The following is a 23,540-nucleotide window of genomic DNA, read 5'->3' on the forward strand; positions in this document are numbered from 1 at the left end:
AGTGTTGTACCGCCGCTGGGATTCTCACACTACCAGAAACATTTAATACATCTGTTCATTGTCTATGTTTCTTTTTTCTGGTGCAGCTAGAGCTATCAGAGGGGAGATGGAGAGAGCGTGAACGATCAGTTTGCTGTACTACTGCCGTTGGGATTCTCATCCCAGGAACATGTAGGGCGGCGCATTCGATGGCGCTGTGCATTTGCTGTTAGGGTTCTCCAGTTTTATTTGGGTTGCTGATGACAGAAACGAAAGCCATTTCTTGTGTGCTGATGACATGATGAGTGCGTGGTTACAAGTGTTAGGAAGGAAAATGAGATGCTTGCTCTGCCACGGCCGGCCGGCGGCGAGCTTTTGTCACATTGACCGACGACCTTCCCTTCCCTTCTTCCTTTCCTCGTCAGGCTTTGTTCGGTTAATCCTCTCCCCAAGAGGATTGGAGGGGATTGGCAGGGATTGGTTCATATTTTGACTTAGAAGAGGTTTAAATCCCCCTCAAACCCCTTCAATCCACTCGGATTCACCCGCAACCGAACAAGGCCTCAGGGAGTGGGCGCTGAATCGATGCAAAAAAAAAAAAGGAGTGGGCGCTGAACTGAACTAGACCGGGGTCGGGCCTGGCCTTGAATGAATGGGCCGGAGAAGCAGGCCCAGAGGAAGGAAGGAAGTTATCTCATCTTCGGCGAGGCAGAGCGGAGCTCCTCCCCACCTCCCTCCCCTCTTCGGCGACGGCGATGGCCTCCGCATCGTCGGCGGCGGCGTCGCTCCGCCTCCTCCGCCGCCCTATCGGCCTCGCCCCCCTTCGCCCCGCCCGCCGCCTCCTCTGCGTCGCCTCCCCCACGGCCGCGCTGGCCACCGACGGCGACTCCTCCCCTGCTTCTTCTGCTTCCATGGCGCAGCCGGCGGTGGTGGACGTGAACCCGCCGCGCGGCACCAGGGACTTCCCGCCGGAGGAGATGCGGCTCCGCTCCTGGCTCTTCGACAACTTCAGGGAGGTGTCCCGCTCCATGGCCTTCGAGGAGGTGGACTTCCCCGTGCTCGAGTCCGAGGCGCTCTTCATCCGCAAGGCAGGGGAGGAGATCACGCAGCAGCTCTACAACTTCGAGGACAAGGGCGGCCGCCGCGTCGTGCTCCGGCCGGAGATCACGCCTTCCCTCGCGCGCCTTGTCATCAAGCAAGGGTATGTATCTATCTACTCCTATCTATGTACTGTATGATAAATGATGGCTGGATTGGATGCCAATCTCAGTTAATTCAACCATTAGATTTGTTTGGTTGGTTGATTTTTCCCAACCTAGGATACTAGATACCAATCTCACTTCATTCAGTTTGTCCCAATTGACGCCTACTAAGTGCATTTCTTCATCTACTTATTGTGAATGTCTCTCTCTAGAAAGTCGGTCTCCCTCCCACTCAAGTGGTTCACCATAGGACAATGCTGGCGATACGAGCGTATGACAAGAGGAAGGCGCCGCGAGCATTATCAGTGGAACATGGACATTTTTGGTATGCCTAAAGTCCGGGTATGTATGTATCTATGCCCATTCTGATTCACCTTGTTCTCTATGATTCACACTCACTTCACTTCTCCACCTTGTTCAAATTCAGGCTGAGGCTGAGCTCATTCAAGCCATCGTTCTCTTGTTCGAGCGTCTTGGGATTATGTCTTCGGATGTGGGGATCAGACTGTCCAGCCGAAAGGTAGCCCTTTCACTTCACTATTTGCCCTCTAATTACTAGTAAAAAATCATGCTGTCCCTTTTCGTTCGATGGCATACATGTCCCATGCATGGGTTTACTAGTACCAATCTCTCTGTTTTGTGCCTCACTGTTCTCTCTTATCTCCAGGTTCTTCAGGCCGTGTTGGATATGTACTCCGTACCACAAAACTTGTTTACTCAAGTTTGTGTTATTGTTGACAAGGTACATCCAAATCCTCCTTCCACCTTCCGATTTGTTGTACCATGATGCCTTCATGCACATCCTACTTTGTTTCAAGCCTAACTTTATCAGCGATGGCATTCTGAATAATGGTATAGTTTGGAAGTTTGCTCCTAAACTGCTTTTGTTCGTATGCTGATGTTAAAAAGGTTCATGTTCACCTCTTTCCACTGCTCATTAAAAAAACATAGTAAGATCTTTATGTTTTTATTTATATGTACGCACTTTCTTCTTAGCTATGCTGTCCGGGTGGAGACCTAGGATAAGATTGCTAAAAAATCAAGATGTTGATTTTTGTTGGACTTCGTTCTGTTTATCCTTTACTATGCAGTCCATCTAGAAATTTTGGAAATGATCACTGAGTGTTCTTTGTATGACTCAGAACTTGGTAGCTAATACATATCACATGGGCCAATTTCCCCATGCTTGTTTCTCAATTTGTGATTAAAACCCGTTTTCATCTAACCCTCTATATTGTAAATAACTAGTAAAATAGTCATTACAAAACCACAATCCTGTTTGTCTACTGATTTTAAAGTTAAGCACATCATAGTTGTTTCTGTGTTGCATATTTACTCTGTTCATAACTACTAGATGAATTTACATGCACTATGTAATTGTTTATTGCATCATGAATTTACAATATTGTGCAGCTGGGGAAACTGAGTAGGGAAGAAATTGAGAAGGAATTGATTTCAACTGGTCTGTCATCTGAAGCTGTACAGGGTATCATTGAAGTGCTCTCTCTCAAGTCACTGTCCAAACTTGAAGGTCTGTTACTGGCTTTAGCATTCGACATGTGCTTAAACTATTGGGCTGTACTGTGGTACCTTCGTGTTAAACTTCTTGTTGATACTGTCCAAACTCTTTTTCTTATGGCATCCATATTTGTGCAACTTTTTGGAAAAAGAAATCAAAGTCGACCCTTTTATCCAGAAAAGGATCGCTCATTTTGATATTCCCATGCAGAGGTGCTAGGCTCCGGTGTTGAAGCCGTTGCTGACTTGAAGAAGCTCTTCTCGCTTGCTGAGCAATATGGTTATGCTGATTGGATCTGTTTCGATGCATCTGTTGTTCGTGGCCTTGCATACTACACAGGGATTGTTTTTGAGGTCCTAATCAAGTGGCATTCCATCTTTTATTTTATGTTTTGTCACCAACTATTGTTTCATGCCGAACTCTCTTGATCCATGTTTTCAGGCTTTTGATAGGGAAGGGGAACTGAGAGCGATTTGTGGTGGGGGGAGGTATGACAGGCTACTGTCAACATTTGGAACTGAAGATGTACCAGCCTGTGGCTTTGGATTTGGAGATGCTGTTATAGTGGAGGTATGATACTATTTCCCCCCCTTTCTCTGGTTCCTTTTCCCGTGTCGAGCGATGCTGCTTGGTCGAAGATTAAAGTTCCTGTAAAATTGATATTTTGATAAAGATATGAGAAACACTTGCTAATATTAAGTAAAAAAAAGTAACAGTATAAAATTCAGAAGCACAGCATTGCACAAGGTTGGGCCAAGATTTTATCAAGTTGAGTAGTGGTGAGAACATAAATTCATGTGGAAAAGATTGTCGTTGTTTACATGTCATTATGAATTTGTGATGCAGTTTGAGTGGCAGTAATACCAACTCTATAATTTACACATTTTCTGGCAGCTGTTGAAAGAAAAGGGTCTTTTGCCTGACCTGCCACGTCAAATAGATGACATTGTGTTCCCATTGGACGAGGAGCTTGAGGGGCCAGCATCTAGTGTTGCATCCTCTCTGCGGAAGAAGGGCAGATCTGTAGACCTTGTAGAAGACAAGCGTCTGAAATGGTATTGCCTTTCCTGAATTTCTACTGTTTTTTCATTGTGTTGAATACTTATGTGGGTGGGTGTATCTGTAATTACTTTTTACTACGCCGCAGGGTGTTCAAACACGCTGAGAGGATAAACGCTAGCAGGCTGATCTTGGTTGGGAAATCCGAGTGGGAGCGAGGCATGGTTCGTGTGAAGATACTATCAACCAGAGAAGAGTTCGAGGTCAAGGCGGGCGAATTGCAGTAGCTGTTAACTGATCTGATCGATTTGAAGGTTTGACTTGTACCCTTCTTTGATCATCTTCAACACTGTAGGTTTTGCAATACACGTTGTGTATACAAACAATTGGGTGGCTTTGAAGGCTATTGCTATCTTCTTTCGGATCATTCATCTTGCAACAAACAAAGAAATTGTAGGTTTTGCCATTCACCAACATGTATTGAGAATGCTCATCTGCTTCGAACTAGTGCTGTTCTGAAGCGATTATTTTTGGTTCTGTACATGATGCAAAATAGATGAATGAATATAATGAAGCAAGTAATTGTCTTGCCCTGGAAATTAAGCTGGTATATGTATGGATTGTTCGGTCGGTCCTGCAAAACAGCAAAGCTAGTATGCAATGCAAATTAAGCTGATAGTAGCTTATTCACTAGGGAGAGGCGGCCGGCAGGTACGGGATTTTAATTTGTTTTGTTGGTATCACTTCATTGGGAGCCGACGTAGCCGAATCCGATGACGAAGGCGGCGGCGGACTGCATGAGGAGGTAGACATAGAAGTGATCGTGGCCGAAGAAGATGTCGTAGACGGCGCAGTAGAGCAGGCATAGCCCCATGACGATCTCGGGCGCCAGGATGCTGCTCTGGCTCTTCTTCTTCTTCATTGCCCCCTTGTTGGTGGCCATGGTGGTCGTCGCGGCAGGGGTGGAGGTCACCGAGCCGAGCTTCTCCGTGACGACCCACTCGTTTGCGCGGCTGGCCTCGACGAGCCCGATGATGGTGGCCTTGGAGCGGTGCATGGACATGACGTTCTCGAAGAGGATCCAGAAGACGAGCAGGTGCCAGGACCTCGGGGTGCAGACGGCGTTGAGCAGGGTGATGATGGCGGGCACGTACATGGCCACGTACTTGGGCAGGCGCACGTCCTGGCCGCCGACGAGCACGTAGGCCGGGATGACGACGCAGTAGAAGAGGAAGGTGACGAGGTGCGCCACCACCTTCCTCACGAAGAAGAAGCCGTAGAGCACGTGCACCTTCTTCCACGCCGACACCTGCCGGCTCGCCACGATCTCCCAGAACATCTTGCGCATCAGGTTCGCCGGCCCGCACGACCACCGGTGCTGCTGGTACCGGTACGCCTTGAAGCTGCTGGGCAGCTCGTTGCGCACCTGCACGTCGCCGGCGTAGACGAACCTCCAGCCCCGCATCGACGCCCTCACGGCGAGGTCCATGTCCTCCACGGTGGTGCGGTCCTTCCAGCCCCCCGCGTCCGCCAGCGCCTGCACGCGCCACACCCCCGCCGTGCCGTTGAAGCCGAAGAAGCCGTGGCAGGCCGACCCCACCTCCTGCTCCACCGAGAAGTGGTAGTCCAGCGACATCTCCTGGATGCGGGTCAGGATGCACTCGTCCGCGTTCACGAACCGCCACCGCGCCTGCACCAGCGCCACCGCCGGGTCGGCCTGGAGGACCGGCACCGTGCGCCGCAGGAAGTCGGCGTCGGGCTGGAAGTCGGCGTCGAACACGGCCACCAGCTCGCAGTCCTTGGCGTACCCCTTCTTGAGGCCCTCCCGCATGGCGCCCGCCTTGTAGCCGCTCCGGTTGCTGCGGTTCTCGTACCGGATGTGCACCCCCTTGCCCGCCCACCGCCGGCACTCCGCCTCCACCATCGCCCGGATGCCGGCGTCCGTCGAGTCGTCCAGCACCTGGATCACCAGCTTGTCCGCCGGCCACCACAGCCCGCACGCCGCGCCGATGGACAGGCGGTACACCTGCATGCATGCCACCATTCTTTCGTAAGTATGTTGTCACTCCCCACATCGGACAAAGTACCACCGTAGGTAGCAGAGAGAGTTGACTCTTGTCTTTGCGTGCAGTAAAGCATAGCGCTAGCTGTTTCTCTTTTATTATCTTGATGATAAATTTGGATGGACGTACAGGAGTGCAACAACAATGGCAATATTTGTTGTGCGTGCGTGCGTGCATGCATATGTTGTGGAAATGGAGCTGTAAAGCAGCGGCTTTTGCATGATGATGGTTGAAGAAGGCAACAAAATCGAGTACACATGCAACTAGCGTTACCAGCAGCAGTGCACTGCTCGATCGCAGGCAGCAGCAGTGCAGTATACGAGTGATGGATCATGCGTGCGGCAAGCAACAGCCATCACAGTGGTCATGCATATCATATCATATATCATCGTAGATGAGCAATCGATCGATCATAGAGTACGTACGTACTGACCTGCTTCTCGTTGAACATGGGGATCTGGACCAGGACCACGGGCAGGTCCTCTGCGGCGCCGGACTCCAGGTCGCCGACGTCGTCGTCGCCCCCCTTGTTCCTGCCAGGGTTGCGGCGCTGACGGCGCCGGCGGCGGAGCCATAGCGCCGCGACGACGAGCCCCATGTAGAGGCGCTCGGCGAAGAGCATGAGGGACATGGCGGCGCAGAGGTACACGGCCAGCTGCAGCAGCGGCACCACCACCGCGTGCCGCACCGCCGCCCATGCCGCGCGCGCCATCGTCAACATGCTCACCCCCTTCATCCTTCTTCTTCCTCCTCCTCCAATAGAGAGAGAGAGAGAGAGAGAGGGAGGAAGAGATTGAGCTTCTTCTTCTCTTCTTCTTCTTCTTCTCCTGATTAATTCGAAAGGTTGGATTGTAGAGTTTTGCTAAGCAGATCTTGGTAGATGCGTATATAGATAGATTGGTGGAGGCTAATCTCTTATATAAATTGCATGAAATTGGGGGCCAGGCTAGATTAGAACCCAAGGGGGGAGGTTATGAACTTGGGGCATGGCATTGACCTGGGGACAGCCAGAAAGCACTATCTGGCACAGTTGAGGGCAAGATTAGTACCAGCATTAGTGCTTGCTATCTGTACTAATACAGGGGGTGGGTGGGTGCGGCGGTGCAGCCAGCCACAAAGAGTGAAGACATGCATCACTACTGGAAACGCCACGTGTACAAATTGCCACATATACGTGCAAGCTAAGCTAGCCGAGCGAACCACTGTCTTTGTAAGTATATTGATTGATCGGTGAAGAAACAAACAAACAAGCTCCTTCATGGTGAATCAAGTGTGTTTCGCATTCACATACTACCAACACAAAACAGAAGAAAAGCAAATTCAACTGAGTTTGTACTATGTTGCATGGCATACATCCATCTCTTTCTGTTGTGCATGATTGAACCTATATTTATTTATTTATGCACATTTATGCATATGAACACGCTAAGCTTAGCTAGCCAGGAGATATACCATATATACGCACTGGGAATTAAGCAGAGAAATTAATAAATAAAACCGTGTGCGTGCGTGTGGGATCCATCTATATGGACTGGAGTTGCCAACCGTGTCGTGCTGCATCCATTCCATGGCAATGGCAGTAGGCATGCACACCATCCATCCATCTATAGTTGTGTGCTAAGCTAGCTGTGGATTCCTCACTGCCTGCCTTATTTCGAGGGAGGGAGGGAGGGAGAGCTAGGTTTTTAATATGCTACTCCCTCAGTTCACATACTATAAGATGTTCTAACTTTTTCCAGAATCGGACACGACATGTTTTAGTGTGTTTATTATTCACTCATTTCAGTCTGTATGTAATACACAGTAGAATAAAACATCTTATATTTGTGAACCATGTTATCTGGCGTCCATCAGATTTTTGGCATCTGCCAGTGAACGCCGTCCCCACCATTGCACGGATCTCAGCGCAGGGCCGATGCCAAGTTCAGATTTTGAAACTAGTTTGCTATAAGATAAAACCAAGCGAACATTTTATTTCTCAAACGCCCCTGTGCACTACACTTGCTAGCGGCGTGAGCTTGCACATGGAAGACTTGGGTTTGAATCCCAAGCCCTCCTTTTTTGACTTTTTTTACCATGATGGAATTTTATGTTTTTTTGGCTTAGGTACATGGCAAATTTTCTAGAAAAAAAAAGCAACATTGAAGTTTATAAATTTTAGAAATACGTCACATTGCAATTAAACATTTTTTTTCACAAGTCAAGTTTGTTTTTGTACACGGCATTTTTTATTTTAAGATATGACATGTTTATTATTAAGAGACGACATTTTTTATTATTAAGAGATGGCATTTTTATTATTAAAAGATGGCATTTTTATTATTAAAAGACGGCATTTTTATCATTAATAGACGTCTTTTTTATAATTAGGAGACGGTATTTTTTATTATGAAGAGATGGAATTTTTTATTATTAAGATATGTCATTTTTATTATTAAGATATGACATTTTTTAATATTAAGAGATGTCATTCTTGTTATTAAGAGGTGACATTTATACTAATAAGTGGTGGAATTTTTCTAAATATTATTATCCAAATAAAACATTTCTTATCTACAGGATGGTAGTTTTAAAGTTTAGCAACAAGGCAATGATATGTTTCCTAGATCACACGACCTCTTTATGTTTTATCATACTTATTGTAAATTTATAAATTAGAGTAATGTCAGTTTTATAAAGTAGCATGACATTTTTCATAATTTGTATCAGGGGCAAAATTGTTCTCTACAAGATGGCATTTTTTATATTAATTTCTTTTACATACATCATACACATCTTTCTTTTTGACATTTTTTTATTTTTTTGTAGAAAATAAAACGGTCATTGGGCATGGAGGCCTAGAGGCCCATGGGGGAAGCTAAAGAGGGCCTTTGTGGGCTGGTTCGCTCGATACTTGTTGCATGATTGAGTAGTGATACCCCTAAAAAAAAGAGTAGTGATGGATGCAGACAATCACAAGCCTACTTTGTTTATAGAAAAGAGAGTATAATTTTCGATCCCTAACTGTTGTAGGAATCTATCGTGGCCTCCTCTTATGTGTCATTTGCCGTCTATTCCCTCTGTCCGGATTTATTAGGCCTCCTCATATTTTGAGACAAAGTTTGACCTAACCATACATTTGCATAATAAAATATGAGTTATACATCAAATAAATGGTATTATTGAAAAAATCATTCGAATATGAAATATAACAATATAATTTTATGACATAAAACTTATATTTTGTAAATTAAATCGATGGTCAAAGTTTAGACAAAAATACAAATGGGTCTAATAAACCCGGACGGAGGTAATAATGCACTATTTTAGTATAATGTTGTTTGACTCTTTATTTTTTTAAGGGTAAAACTGTCGATCTATTGATAATCAATCATGATAGTACAATGAACACCAGAGAGGTAACAAAATTTCAGGGCCAGTGGATGAAGCTTGGTTCTAAATCCAAATAAACACATGCTTTTTATTTCTTTTTATTTGTTTACTGAGTGTCTTGTAAAAAAAGACTTGGCAAATACCTATTTTCCGAGTGTTTTCAAAGTCCCTACTTTGTTGAGTGTAGTACTCAGCAAAGTGACGTGAAGTTTCTATTTGCCGTGAGATACTCAGCAAAGACCTTGTTTGCCAAGAACCCCGTGAAAAATCACTCGGCAAACAGCCCAACACTCTACATATAACATTTTTGCCATAGTGTATACATAATTCACATGAGTGACAATCTATGGAAAGAGATGATATATTTTGTAAAATTAAATTTAGTTATGCTCATTGAATCTTGGCCAGAAGTAATTGACTCGACCGGCCAACTAATCCCCTCTTGATTGTAAATATGTGTGTTGCAATAAACGCTGATGATGAAAGCTTCCCCAATTCGAATTCACATTGCCCTGCTCCAGGAAAAATGTTCACAGTGCACCCCAAACCAGTATGCCCGCTTAGGATTCTTCTGGAAGATTATTGCTTCGAGTTGCTTCTCGTCCCGGTAGCGCATACACACATGATTTCATTTTATTCCTTCGAATTATTCCGCTTCCAGTTTCGTTCAAATGAAACCGTCCAAAGAACCTCAGGCCCGGCACAGATTATTTCAGCATCCTTAAACGTCTAGTCTAGAGGAAAAAATACTGCATTCTCTGGCATGTCTCTTTCCTTTGGAAGAGAGAGATCAGCAACTGCAGCTCAATGGTTGAAGCTTCGAGTACTAACTTTTTCTCGTCAATTTTAGAAAGATTACTTCACCTTTCTCCAGTAACACCCTGTTTTTTTGCAACTGAGAGTTGGAGCACAGCCAGTCTTCTCCATTGTTGACAAGATATTGTCTGCCCCTTCCAGCAACCCTCCCTTTATGAGATCCAGTAACACCCTGACCACATGTTTTTTGGCAACTGAGAGTTGAGAGCATAGCTAGTCTTCTCCATTGTTGAGAAGATATTGTCTACCCCTTCCAGGTTGAGATACAGGTTGACCAGAAGGTCACAAGACTAACAAAATAATCAACTCCTGCAATTTCCACAATAGAAAGCCAAAGAATAATGCAGTATTTATTTGGTTTCAGAGACAAGCATTGTGTTTCAACCAAAGGAGCTACAGACTATGTGTAATGTGTGCATCCATTGGAGGCCTCCAGATTGCATAACTTTTTATCTAAAAAATTTCTTCAAGGTAATTGCAAAACACCCTAGAATGCACCATGACAAATGTTTGAGATGAGAATCCCGATGGCAGTACATCACTGATCCTTCACGCTCTGTTCGTGATCAGTCAGCCAGTCAAAACAATGAATAAAGGTAAATATTTCTTACCGGAGAGACCTAGGCATCTGAAATGTATTTTTACAGTCAGCAGTTCCTGGGAGTAGCTTAACGCTTCTCATCTTCAAAACATGCTTAGCACAGAACATCAGAATACTAACTAAAGTGCACTAGCGGAGGCAACTAGATTTTAGATGAAAACAACCCGCTTAACACTTCACAGAAAAAAAATTAGCACTACTGTTGAGAGGCGCATAACTGAAAGTAACCAGGATATCACTGGTGGCAAATTGGGTTTACATGCAATGGTTGCTGAAATTTAAAAACTGCAAGCATTTAATCTAGAGCAACCTAGCTTTCTGTAACATTATGAAGAGAGAGATCACAGCTTAGTTGGAGTTTCAAGAGTGAACATAATAGAGGGCAAAAGTAGTGCACCAACCATCTCACAATTATTAAACAGACTATTTTATATCTGGGTTGTGTTGCACTCCTTGGTCATGCCTTCTTGTTGCATGAATCCATAAACGCCGAGATGAGGTATTCCCAGAGGCAAGTAGGCAAGTACTTTGCCACAAACTTGGATGCTGATAAATATGTAATGTGTGACAGATATCCAAACATTCCAGATCAGAGTTACACTTTCTTCATCACAAAAAGGGGGAAACTCATATGACCCTCAGGAGTCAGGCTTGTTATTTCAATCAAACATCAGGCAACAACAGAATGGATGAATTTTCTGCATTTTCCAAAAAGGAAGGTGGGGGGCAATGCCATTGTGTCAGCTATGAGTGAATACCAACTTGTTTTTCAGTAGGAAGTTCCAAGTAATAATGCATCAATTGTCAGTCCAACATCTCAGGAGGCTGGTACTTTACCGGAAGCAATTTTACATGCTCCCTTAATTTCCCTTTCCTTGAGAAGAGAGATAGTATTAACGAAACCGTCGAAGCTTCAACTGACAGCTGTTTTGCATCAAGTTTAGCGAGATAAGTTGCAGCCTTTACAACTGCACCATTCTCCAGCAACACTCTGACCACGTGATTTAGCAGTCTCGAGTCAGGAGCACAGCCAGCCTTCTCCATTGCTAAAAACATATCATCAGCCTCTGCCAGCAACCCTTCTTCTATGAAATTCGTCATCATTACACTGTAAGTCACAACAGAAGGCACCAATCCGATGGCTGATATAGTAGCAAACAAATCCTTGGCTTCTTCAATTCTCCTAGTTTTAAACATTACAGAAATCATGGTATTGAGTGTTATGACATCAATCTTCACGTTCATTGCACGTAGTTTCTTGAACAGCTCTATTGCTTCACCAGTGCAATTATTTTTACAAAGTCCATGAAGAACTATGTTGTATGTGTCAACGCCCACTGGTATGCCACTTTCAGTCATCGTACGGAATTTTTCCTTTGCAGAAACTGCTCTCCCGGAGCGAAACAGCCCATCAAATATAATGTTGTACATAAAAGTCGTGGGTTTAACCCCGCTGAGTGACATTTCCCTGAAAAGACTCAATCCATCGGCGATCCTGCCAATTTTACAGTAGCCATTAAGAAGTATAGCATACGTAACAGCAGTAGGTTGGAGGCCAGCAGACTTCATAGCATCAAGTACTCTCAGTGCTTCCTCCACCTTGCCAACAAGGCAATATCCATCCATCAGTGAATTGTACATAATCACATCAGGCCGCCGACCAATACCTAGAATGAAGTCAAACATATCCTGTGCCTCGTTTACCTTTCCTTCTTTGCATAGGTCGTTTATTACAGGATAGAAGAACACACTGTTAGAAAACAGACCTCTATTAATTGCTTCAGAGATCAAATCCTTGGCTTTCACAAAATGACCATGAGAGCAAGAACCCAGAACCAGGCAGGCCCTTTGCAGCCATAGAGTCAAAAATTTCTCTAGCTTCCTTTGTCCTTCTGTGCTTGCAAAGGGAATCGATTAATGAGGTCAACGTGACAACGTCTGGTACAACACCAAGACTTGCCATTTCTTTGAATACCCTAAGTGCCTCCTTCCACTGACCAAAAGTAGAATATCCATGGATCAGACAGTTATATGTCTTGATATTGGGTTCAATTCCTTGATCAACCATTTGCCGAAGGACCACTTCTGCCTTGTCCATTGCTCCGGATTTGCTTAGTGCGTCGATAACTGAGTTGTAGATCACCACATTAGGTTGAACTCCCAGTTGGGGCATCTGATGGAAGAGATTGCACGCTTTGTCTACTTCACCTTGTTTAAAACAGCCGTTGATTACTATGCTGTACGAGAAGACATCAGGCACACAGTCCAGTTCGGGCATCCGGTGGAGCAGCATGTCCAAAGCCTCATTTGAACGCTTGGCCTGGCAGAGCCCCTTGAGGAGATTGCTGGAGGAGATGATATCCAAGCGCAGCCCCAACCTGAGGAGGCGGCCGAAGAAGGCAAGCACCAAGTCCGGGCGGCCTGCGCGGCAGCAGCAGTCCATGAGGATGGAATAGGTACAGAGCGTGGGCGACGCCACCCGTGCACCAGCGCCTCGGGACATGCGGTTGAAGAGGGCGATGGCAAGGCCGGGGCCATCGCGGCAGGCAGCTGAGGGTGGAGCACGGGCGAGTGCGGCAAGAAAGTTGTTGAGCCCGCGTTCCGGGACGGCGGCGGCTTGGCCAAGCAATTGGTCGAACAGGTGGTGCGCGTCCTCCTGGCTCAGCGTTCCCGCGCGGACACGCTCCGTGGCGGCAGCCAAGGCGGCGAGGGGGGCTCGTGAAGGAGCCCTGAAGGAGGAGGTGGAGATGGAGGACAGGCGGGCGGCTGGCATTTCTGGCCGATTCCAGCCGAGCTCGACGCGGGATGTGCGTGCGTCCGCTGAAGAGGCGCACCGCGATCGATTGGTGTCACCTGCGACGCTCGGCGCGCGCGCAGCAACCAGCGCCGCTGCCGAGGAAGTGAACGCAGGAGGCGGGACCGGTGGACTTGCCCGCCGGTGAGCGGCCTCGTACGCGGCTGACGAGTCTGGCGGCGGCGGGGGCGTGTGCTTGGGGTACAATGGCACTTGATGATTTTTATCTCTCCGCTTTGCTCCCTTCTTTCAAGCACAAAAAAGGTTTACAGTATTATTTTCTGATGAGTCTTTCCGAGTAATGCTCACACCCATCAGGTGAGCTGCACTCTTATCAATGCTATTTCTTGATCCCCAGGGCGCCCCGAAGATCGGATCAGAAGGATGCATCACATTTTCTTCTCGGGTGAGTTGCAACCCGGCAAATTTTTTCCATCGATTTGAATTTTTTTATGAATTTGACGAAAAAGTTCATGAATTTGATAAAAGTTTGCGAAATTGATAAACATTCATTCATTTGGAAAAAATCATGGATTCAAAAAATAAGTTCACGGATTTGAAAATAAGTCATAAATTTAAGGAAATGATCACGAATTTAAGCAAATGACAATAATAGAGAAAAGGAAGAAGAAATAAAGAAAATTAAAAAGGAATAAAACTGGGGGGAAAAAAGGCCAACCAAAATCAAAGAAGAAGAAAACTGGACTCAGAAGATGCACAACAAGAAGAATAAAAGAAGTAACTAGGTACAATGGTTGGAGGTAAACTAATAGGTTGAATCCTATGTCATGCACATATCATTTGAAGGTTAAAAAAAGAAAAGAAAAAATGTGCCAAGCGAGAACATAGGTTTGGGTGCCCGGCGGACGGATAGGCTATGTACCTCTACACGTAGCTCGTATGTATGTGCGTATGTGTCACATACGGAGATGGTCAAGTTCTCTTTGAATTGCATGATTGAGGGATGGATCCGGACAATCACAAGCCTACCTTTTTAATATAGAAAAGAGAATATAATCTCGATCCCTACATGTTGTAGGATCCTATTGTGGGCCTCCTTTTCTGTGTTATTTGCCGTCTAGTAATACACTATTTCAATATAATGTTGTTTGATTCTTTCTTTTTTTAGGGAGAAACTTTTGATCTAGTTGTAATCAATCATGGTAGTACAAAACAACAAAGATAAATAAATTTCGAGGCCAATGGATGAAATTTGGTCTTCTAAATCTAAATAAACATATGCATTTTATTACTTTTATTTGTTTACCGAGTGTCTTGTAAAAAAACACTTGGCAAAGACCTTTTTTCCCGAGTGTTACAAAACACTTGGCAAAGTCCCTACATTTGCCGAGTGAGTACTTGCAAAGTTTCTATTGCCGAGTACCCTTGTTTTGCCAAGTGTTTTGTATGAGATACTCAGCAAAAGCCATGTTTCTCAAGAACCTCGTGAAAAATCACTCGGCAAAGAGCCCGACACTCTGCATATAACATTTCCCCGTAGTGTATAGGTTAAATGATTTCACATGGGTGACAATCTATAGAAAGAAATGATACTTTTTAAAATAAAATAAAATTAGTTATGCTCATTGAATCTTGGCCAGAATTAGTTGACTCGGCCGATCAACTAGTCTCCTCCTGATTGTAAATATGTGTTGGGACTTGGGAGTTTGGGACAAACGATGATGATGAAAGCTTGAAGCTTCCCAAATTCGAGTTCATATTGCCCTGCTCCAGAAAAAAACGTTCACAGTGCGCCCCAAACCAGTATGTCCACTTCGGATTCTTTTGGAAGATCATTGCTTCGAGTTGGTTCTTGTCCCGATAGCACACACACATGATTTTGTTTTCTTTCTTCGAATTATATGCTTCCGGTTTCATTCAAATGAAACCGTCCAGAGAACCTCATGCCCGGCACAGATTATTACAGCATCCTTAAACGTCTAGTAGAGGAAAAAAGACTGTATTTTCTGGAAAGCGGTGATTCGGTGCTCGAGCCCAGCTGAGCCCGAAATCGCTGGCATTCGTTTTGGGATTCGAGTAATCCGGTCTGACAACTTGACAGGAAGCGCTGGAAAAAAGGACGTACGGCCTGCATACTGTACTCCCTCCATTCCAAAATATAGTGCGCATGTGTTTTTCAAGGTCCAACTTTGACCATAAATTTAACCAACGAGACCAACTGCGACAGGAGAAAAAATTATATAATTGAAAACTTCTTTCGAATACGAATTCACTGATATAATTTTTACTCCCGCCGCAATCGGTCTTGGTAGTTAAACTTATGGTCAAAGTTAAAGCACGAGGATAGAGAAAACACTACAGTGTGGAATGGAGGGATTAGGCTGGTCACAATGGGCAAGAACATAGTCTAGTAACTTATACACTTCCCTAGACTATGTTACTACCTCCACAGTGGGTAGGAACATCTATGTAGTGTCATGCAACAATGTATTTATTAGCTTATAGACTCATTGTTTTTTGGAGTGTGTGATGTTCTGATAACTTAGCTAGTTACCACAAGCACCTTTCTTTTCATTAAATATGTGATACATAAGCAAAGTTGTATTGGAGTGTGTGATGTTACTTCTAAGTTCGTCCCCATTGTGACCAGTCTTACGGAATAGTGCGTTCCGTCAGGCGCGGGGTCCTGGTCCGTGGACTAGAACGCCTCGTTTTATGCTGAGCCGCTGAATGTCGAACTAAAAAAAAAGGTTTCTATAAACCACGTCGGCCGTCGCCAACACAGCCCACTCCCATCCCCGCACCGCCCAAGGAGCTCCCAAAATCCGGTTTTCAGCTGCGGCGGCCGCTGCTTCCCGCCGGCGACGAACTAATGGTGGATGCTGGTCTTTGTTTTTGCTGGATGCCATGACAGGTAAGTGCATCATTCCTCGATTTAGGTCTAGTGGTTGCAGAGATTTGTTTCTAAACTGGGGGCTGACACCACGACCGGCGGTGCGTTATAGGTTTCCCACTCCGGGAGGAGTTCGCCGACAGCCTAGAACACCCAGATCCGGTCCCTCTCGCTGTGCTGCGGACGGGAGAAGCCAGCGCTATTGTGCTGGAGGAGTCAAACGCGGGATCTAGATAAGGGCAACAAGTTGGGTGTCGCCGGCCGGAGGAGTCGCAGGGTGGCATGCGCCGGTGGCGTGAGGCATGCTCGGTCTTCCCAGTCGTCCGACAGGTTCAACCCCAAGGCGCCCGATTGGACAAAAAGGTATGCGCTGGATGCATACCCAATTTCTCTGCATTTTGTTGTAGATGGCTGGATGTTAGACTGTTGTAGTATGGTCTATATCTTCGTATTGTAGTTTTCCTTCTCCCTAGAGAGATTTAAATCAAGTTCACTGCCCATGGGAACTTGTTCCTGCAGAAGTGCAGATAACTTGTTAGTTCTCCTAGTCCGGCAATTACTTTGAACAGTCATACTTTGCAGTTGAACCTAATGAAAAGTAATGGTTTGCTTGAAAAATTCAGGTTGCGTCTCGGCAGTGCACCACCCGACAGGATGCCGTGCCCCTCTAGGATGAGTGCACAAGAGAAGTCGATTCGCAAATACTCGGAGGAGCCAACACAAAGTGTTATTACACCAGAACTAGGAATTAGTTTCGACTCACTTGGCGATGGATATGATTTCTACACCTTGTATTCGTGCGAGATCGGCTTGGGAGTTAGGTATGGAAAGAACAGGCTGAATGCCGAGAGGACCAAATCAGCGCGGGAGATCGTTTGCGGATGTTGATTGTGTACTAAGAAAATGGACTTCAAATTTGTTACCTGCAGATCAGCTGATTTGCAAGTTTCATGCTATACTGAGAAGCAACTATATGTAACATGCATGTATATCTGTTTGTTAGATAGTTGTTGATTGGAAAGAATCCACTGGAATAGAGCATTTCCTTTTCGCGTCCTACAGTCTCTTTGAGATAATTGCATCACCGAAGATGTATTTAGTGGTTTTCTCATGTAATGCGCTGCAGCAACATATCTCTGATGCTCGCTGTCAGTGTACTGAAACCTTCATCTGAGTTTGAGGTTATCTAAGTGTATAGAAACTGAAAGTTACATGTTTAATTTCCATTATATGTGGGTTTCTTCATATTTCTGTTAACTGTAGATGCTCTAGAGTCTGCATATGAAATCATGGATAATTTGTTGTTGTGCACTGTTATGTCAGCGGTACTTCCATTTTTGACATTTCAAAATATTTTGCAGGAGGATGTGCTCCATGCAAGAGGAAGGACAAACGGGGTAGTAGAAATTCATCTTAGGTAATAGGCTTACCTGAGGTTTGCATATTTCTTCTCCTCTCTACTTGTTACGGAATAGCAGACTGAAGTTAACTTCGTGCGTACTGAAAAAAATGCTTAATTGCTCTTTGAGGCAGGACATTCAATTGAACATACAACTGTTCATAAATTTGGGGCTGACATTTTACATTGATTAATTTGCAGGGGAAGCAAGCAGAGAACAGTAGATAGTGCCTGCCGTTCTGGAATCAGCCTGGCACAGAATAATGCCTGAGCCGTTCTCCAGTTAGTTGTTCCGTCTCTCCCTTATGCTGTGGCCGCATTTAATGCACCCACAGGCAGGCTTCATTTTCCGTCCATACATCTGCTATACAGAGTAAAATACAGCACTGCTTCACGCATCCCCATGCAAGTGAATGGTGGTGATTTCAGGATCAGCTGAGCCTGGGCTCATAAACGAATATCCGGTATTTTCTGCCATGTCTCTTTCCTTTGGAAGAGAGAGGTCAGCAACTGCAAACTCAATGACTGAAGCTTCAAATAGTACTGAATTCTTCTCATCAATTTTAGAAAGATAGCCTCCGGCCCTGATTACTTCACCTTTCTCCAGTAACACCCTGTCCACATGTTTTTTTGCAACTGAGAGTTGAGAGCACAGCTAGTCTTCTCCATTGTTGAGAAGATATTGTCTACCCCTTCCAGGTCACAAGACTAAGAAAATAATCAACTCCTGCGATCTCCACAACAGAAAGCCAAAAAAAGAATGCAGTATTTATTTGGTTTCAGAGACAAGCATTGTGTTTCAACCAAAGGAGCTACTTTTAAGCGTACTGGTATTGACTGGCTGACTGATCATGACCATACAGAATATGTGTAATGCGTGCATCCATTGGAGGCATCCAAATTGCACAACTTTTTATCTAAAGAAATTCTTCAAGGTAATCGCACAACACCCTAGAATGTACCATGACAAATGTTTGAGATGAGAATCCCAATGGCAGTAAAGCGCTGATCCTTCACGCTCTGTTCATGATAAGTCCGTCAGTCAATACAATAAGAATAAAGGTAAATATTGCTTAGCGGAGAGACCTATGCACTGCAATGTATTTTTACAGTCAATGTTTGTCATCTTCGAAACATGCTTAGCACAGAACATCAGATTACTAACTAAAGTGCACTAGCGGAGGCAACTAGATTTTAGATGAAAACAACCCACTTAACGCTTCACAGAAAAAAATTAGCACTACTGTTGAGAGAGGCATAATTGAAAGTAACCAGGAAATTAAAAAAATGCAAGCATTTAATCTAGAGCAACCTAGCTTTCAGTAACATTATGAAGAGAGAGATCACAGCTTAGTTGGGGTTTTAAGAGTGAACATAATAGTAACTATCAACAACAGAGGGCAAAAGCAGTGCATCAACCATCTCACAATTATTAAACAGACTATTTTATATCTGGTTTGTGTTGCACTCCTTGGTCACGCCTTCTTGTTGCATGAATCCATAAACGCCGAGATGAGTTGTTCCCAGAGGCAACTAACCAAGTACTTTGCCACAAACTTGGATGCTGATAAATATGTAATGTGTGACAGATATCCAAACATTCCAGATTAGAGTTACACTTTCTTCATCACAAAAAGGGGGAAACTCATATGACCCTCAGGAGTCAGGCTTGTTATTTCAACTAGATGACCCGTTGCGCCAATGGTGCAAAGGGCGAGAGCAAACCAAGCTTTGAAAGCATGCAAGTTGGAATATTTTGAGATCGGTCAAAAAATCCTTAAATCTTGAAGCATCGGGAAATATATATTTAGATATGATGTTCATAGATAGTGTTACATATTACATTGATTGTAGATTCATATGATAAAAGAAAAGCATGAGATCAGTTCATGGTAAGCAAAGCTACATAGACAGAGATACATCATATAGATAACTTTGATCACCCAGCTTATGGCAACTAAGATATGCAATCATTTAGATCAGGTAGTCATCGTTGTTTGTGCCATTCACGTAAAAAATGACCTTATCATCTAAGTAAGCACCTCTTCATGATGGGTGTGCTTGGTGGACTGTCATTGGGCAAAGCAGAAATGCCTTCCAATTATCGTCCAATCCCCAATAATACTTGTTTGTTTTCTATAAAGTGTCCTTTGATTGTAAAGTTGTATCATCAAGGCGATCGGAGTAAATTGCAAAAAACCACCACAATTGAGGACCCTAATTCGGAAAACCGCCACCATTCGATTTTTTTTCAAAAAACCACCAACATTGTGGTGACAGTTTTCAAAAAACACTGATCATTGAATTAGAGACATTTGACAAAAAAACTGACCGCTGGGTCCCACAGTCAGATGCCACGTTGCCAGGACTAAGATAACGACGTTACTAACATAACCAGTCCACCCCCACCTCACGCATCTCTCCCCACCCGATGCCGCCCAACATCCCACCGCCGGCGGGGGTCGTCGGAGACGTACCCGCGCAGCCACATGGAGCTGCGCCGTCGACGACCAGCCGCCGCGGCCTGGCGGCGCGCCGCCCAGGGAGCAATCTCCCGCGCCGCAACTCCCCCATCGCTCCATGACCGCCGCCAATTTCCACATCCCGGCGACGGATTCGAGCACCGCCGGCTTCCATGCACCGCCCGGCGACGGATCCAAGCGGCGCCGGCCCCTTGCGCCACCCAGGGAGCAATCTTCCCCGTCGCTCCACGACCGTCGCCACCCCTGTGCTAACGGGCATGCCACCCACCGGATCCAGCACCTTCAGCTCGTGACCTCGTCGGCGTCGTGGGGTAGCTCCTAGGCATGAGGAGATCCAGCACGGCGCCACTCCGATGGGCATGACTGGAAGCAGCGCCTGGCATCGACGGGGGATGGTGATGGACGCAGCTGTGCACAGCTCCACGCGCGCCCACAGCGTCCTGCCGGACAGCGCCGCCCGGCTCGGCCACGACCAGCCACTTCGCCGGCTGTGCCAGCCACCCCCTGCTTCCTCCGCTTGCCGTCGTCCGCTGGTCTCCTGAACAGGCCTCCTTGGTCTAGATGCCGTCGGCAACGAGCTCTCCGGCAAGCTCACGAACTGCTCGGTGGAATGCCAGAGAAAGGGATTTAGAGAGATAGGAGATGCTGACAAGTGGACCCATGTCAAATTAACAGTCCATGCGGACGGCGTCAATTTTCCTTGCCATGTCATCACTTGCACATGGGACCCAGCTGTCAGTTTTTTTGTCAAACGTCTCTAATTCAGTGATCAGCGTTTTTTTGAAAATTGTCACCACAATGTTGGTGGTTTTTTGAAAAAAAACGAATGGTAGCGGTTTTTTGAATTAGAGTCCTCAATTGTGATGGTTTTTTACAATTTACTCAGGCGATCGGCAACATACTTTATCTGTGAGAGAATATCGTTCAGATGTCTTCAGGGATTGATCCTGCTGTGGAATTGGTATTTATGATGTCGTAAAGTTCCTTTACTTCCTCGTGATTTCTACTTAGACCATTGCATCAACTGTTGCCCAGATAACTCTTTCTTTCAGCTTGTGTTCCATAGTTTTTTTTGTTGAACCAACTGTAGCTTATCATAGTTTAAATCTTGCATCACTTTGTTGTTTTTTTTCCTTTCGACAAATGGTGGATTTTATTAGCTCAAAATGGAGCATCAAGTGATACAATCATAGTGAGTACACACCCGGCCTCTCCATAGCTAGGATGCACACAGCCAACACCAACACACACACAAACAAATCACACCGACAACTTGCAAAGTCAAACATGACCGAAGCTATGCCTTAGTGCAGCAAAAAGAAAAACTCCAAAGCGATCAAAATAATGATCAACAATCTACAACAGCAACCATATTCGTACCAACCATCCGTTGACATCAGTTGTGATGTCGCCACCACTTTCCACGACCCAAGCAACTACATGCATAGCACGGCCTTGACAGGAGGTGCCACGCAAGTGAAAATCATGCCCGCACAAGTAGACAGTCAAGCCGCGACAAGAGCCACTCGCCGCCCACAAACTCCGAACAACGAAGACCGTCGTCGCACTTTGCAACGGAGATCAAGGGAGGATAGTCACCGACACCGTCAAATTCCAAATGGGGATGCTCCAACAGTCTCACATCGTCCTCATGCTTCACCGTTCTTGTCCATGGCGGTAGAACCAGGCAGCAAAACAAAATTTTCATTGTCGTCGGATTTGAAGATCCAAGATTTCGGCCCCGCCTCAGCAAGCACCAAGCAGCGCAGAACCACGCCTTCGCCTATGCGCCCGAGCGGAACCGCCATACCATGACGCGGCAGGCAGATGTTGTCGTCTGCAGATGGGATTGTGGCCACCGATGTCTCACAACCAGAGACTGCCGGCCTAGCCATAAATCCACAGCCACTGTTGCACATCCATGCCCTCTGCATCAAGTCGCCGTCCATAGATCTCACTCCAGAGCAACGCTGAACAAGCTTCCTTGGCCCTGGCGATCAAGTCAACTCCTAGACAAGTGCCTCCAAGAAGGTCAACGACGAAGACATCGTCGTCATCGTCCGTCCCACGAAGGGAGCAAGGATTTCCTCGGAGTAAAGACCACGAGGGGAGGAAGTGAGCAATGTACCGACGCCTTCAACAAGGATTACGACGCCCTGAAGCGTCGTCGTCACCACTCCTGGCACCAAGCCGAGATAGGGTTTCCCCAACTCCCCTCACACCCTCCCCTTCGCATCAACCACCATGAACTAAGGCGTCTTGTCCAGTGCGCCGGCGAGAATAGGCAAGGCCACCGGAGCAATGTCGATGACCCATCTGCCATTCCAGAGCGCCGCCAAAGGACAGAGTATGCGCGCATCAGGCATGCCACACGCAGTCAGCCTGGCCAACGCCCATCCCGCCGGCCACGTCCGGCATGGCCACACATGGAGCACAGTAGCCGCGCCCCACCACCACTTGCCGAGCTCCGCCGCCGTGCGGCTGACGCGAGGCACACACGCACCTGGAACACCGCCGGATCCCGCTGAGAACATCGCCCACGGACCCAGGGGAGCCGCAAGAAGAAGCCTCGCCGCCGTCGTCGGCCGCACGGGCTTTGCCCTGCGACGTCTTTGAAGGAAATATGCCCTAGAGGCTATAATAATGTTATTATTTTATTTCCTTATATCATGATAAACGTTTATTATTCATGCTAGAATTGTATTATCCGGAAACATAATACTTGTGTGAATAGATAGACAAACCAAACGTCACTAGTATGCCTCTATTTGACTAGCTCATTAATCAAAGATGGTTATGTTTCCTAACCATAGACATGTGTTGTCATTTGATTAATGGGATCACATCATTAGGAGAATGATGTGATTGACATGACCCATTCCATTAGCTTAGCACCCGATCGTTTAGTATGTTGCTATTGCTTTCTTCATGACTTATACATGTTCCTATGACTATGAGATTATGCAACTCCCGTTTACCAGAGGAACACTTTGTGTGCTACCAAACGTCACAACGTAACTGGGTGATTATAAAGGAGCTCTACAGGTGTCTCCAAAGGTAAATGTTGGGTTGGCGTATTTCGAGATTAGGATTTGTCACTCCGATTGTCGGAGAGGTATCTCTGGGCCCTCTCGGTAATGCACATCACATAAGCCTTGCAAGCATTGCAACTAATGAGTTAGTTGCGAGATGATGTATTACGGAACGAGTAAAGAGACTTGCCGGTAACGAGATTGAACTAGGTATTGAGATACCGACGATCGAATCTCGGGCAAGTAACATACCGATGACAAAGGGAACAAAGTATGTTGTTATGCGGTCTGACCGATAAAGATCTTCGTAGAATATGTAGGAGCCAATATGAGCATCCAGGTTCCTCTATTGGTTATTGACCGGAGACGTGTCTCGGTCATGTCTACATTGTTCTCGAACCCGTAGGGTCCGCACACTTAAGGTTTC

The 23,540-nt window shown here is 45.7% G+C and overlaps 2 protein-coding genes, 1 long non-coding RNA gene and 1 pseudogene across 4 annotated transcripts; 2 read left to right on the top strand and 2 right to left on the bottom strand.

The window, feature by feature from the left end:
- The first annotated feature begins 686 nt into the window (after nt 1-686).
- Nucleotides 687-4,240, top strand: LOC119356942 (histidine--tRNA ligase, chloroplastic/mitochondrial-like). The gene is made up of 9 exons (XM_037623929.1): nt 687-1,180; nt 1,394-1,523; nt 1,609-1,701; nt 1,849-1,923; nt 2,595-2,712; nt 2,911-3,053; nt 3,142-3,270; nt 3,595-3,755; nt 3,848-4,240. Exons 1-9 carry the CDS (start codon nt 735-737, stop codon nt 3,984-3,986), a joined length of 1,434 nt encoding a protein of 477 aa, XP_037479826.1. The 5' UTR covers nt 687-734; the 3' UTR covers nt 3,987-4,240.
- A 16-nt stretch (nt 4,241-4,256) lies between these two features.
- LOC119356941 (glucomannan 4-beta-mannosyltransferase 1-like) lies at nt 4,257-6,821 on the bottom strand. The gene is made up of 2 exons (XM_037623928.1): nt 6,196-6,821; nt 4,257-5,725 (listed from the first exon to the last, which is right to left on the bottom strand). Exons 1-2 carry the CDS (start codon nt 6,496-6,498, stop codon nt 4,445-4,447), a joined length of 1,584 nt encoding a protein of 527 aa, XP_037479825.1. The 5' UTR covers nt 6,499-6,821; the 3' UTR covers nt 4,257-4,444.
- Nucleotides 6,822-10,773: 3,952 nt separating this feature from the next.
- On the bottom strand, nt 10,774-13,324 carry LOC119358313 (annotated as a pseudogene).
- Nucleotides 13,325-16,066: 2,742 nt separating this feature from the next.
- On the top strand, nt 16,067-18,614 carry LOC119356944. Of its 2 annotated transcripts, XR_005172087.1 has the most exons (5): nt 16,067-16,220; nt 16,312-16,562; nt 16,823-17,020; nt 17,561-17,616; nt 17,800-18,614. It is a non-coding gene; the product is annotated as an uncharacterized LOC119356944 (long non-coding RNA). The 2 variants fall into 2 exon arrangements; XR_005172086.1 differs by lacking the exons at nt 17,561-17,616; nt 17,800-18,614 and having other exon boundaries at nt 16,823-17,444.
- Nucleotides 18,615-23,540: the final 4,926 nt, after the last annotated feature.

This window comes from Triticum dicoccoides, chromosome 2A (assembly GCF_002162155.2).
Source record: "Triticum dicoccoides isolate Atlit2015 ecotype Zavitan chromosome 2A, WEW_v2.0, whole genome shotgun sequence".
In the NCBI taxonomy this organism is placed as follows: domain Eukaryota; kingdom Viridiplantae; phylum Streptophyta; class Magnoliopsida; order Poales; family Poaceae; genus Triticum; species Triticum dicoccoides.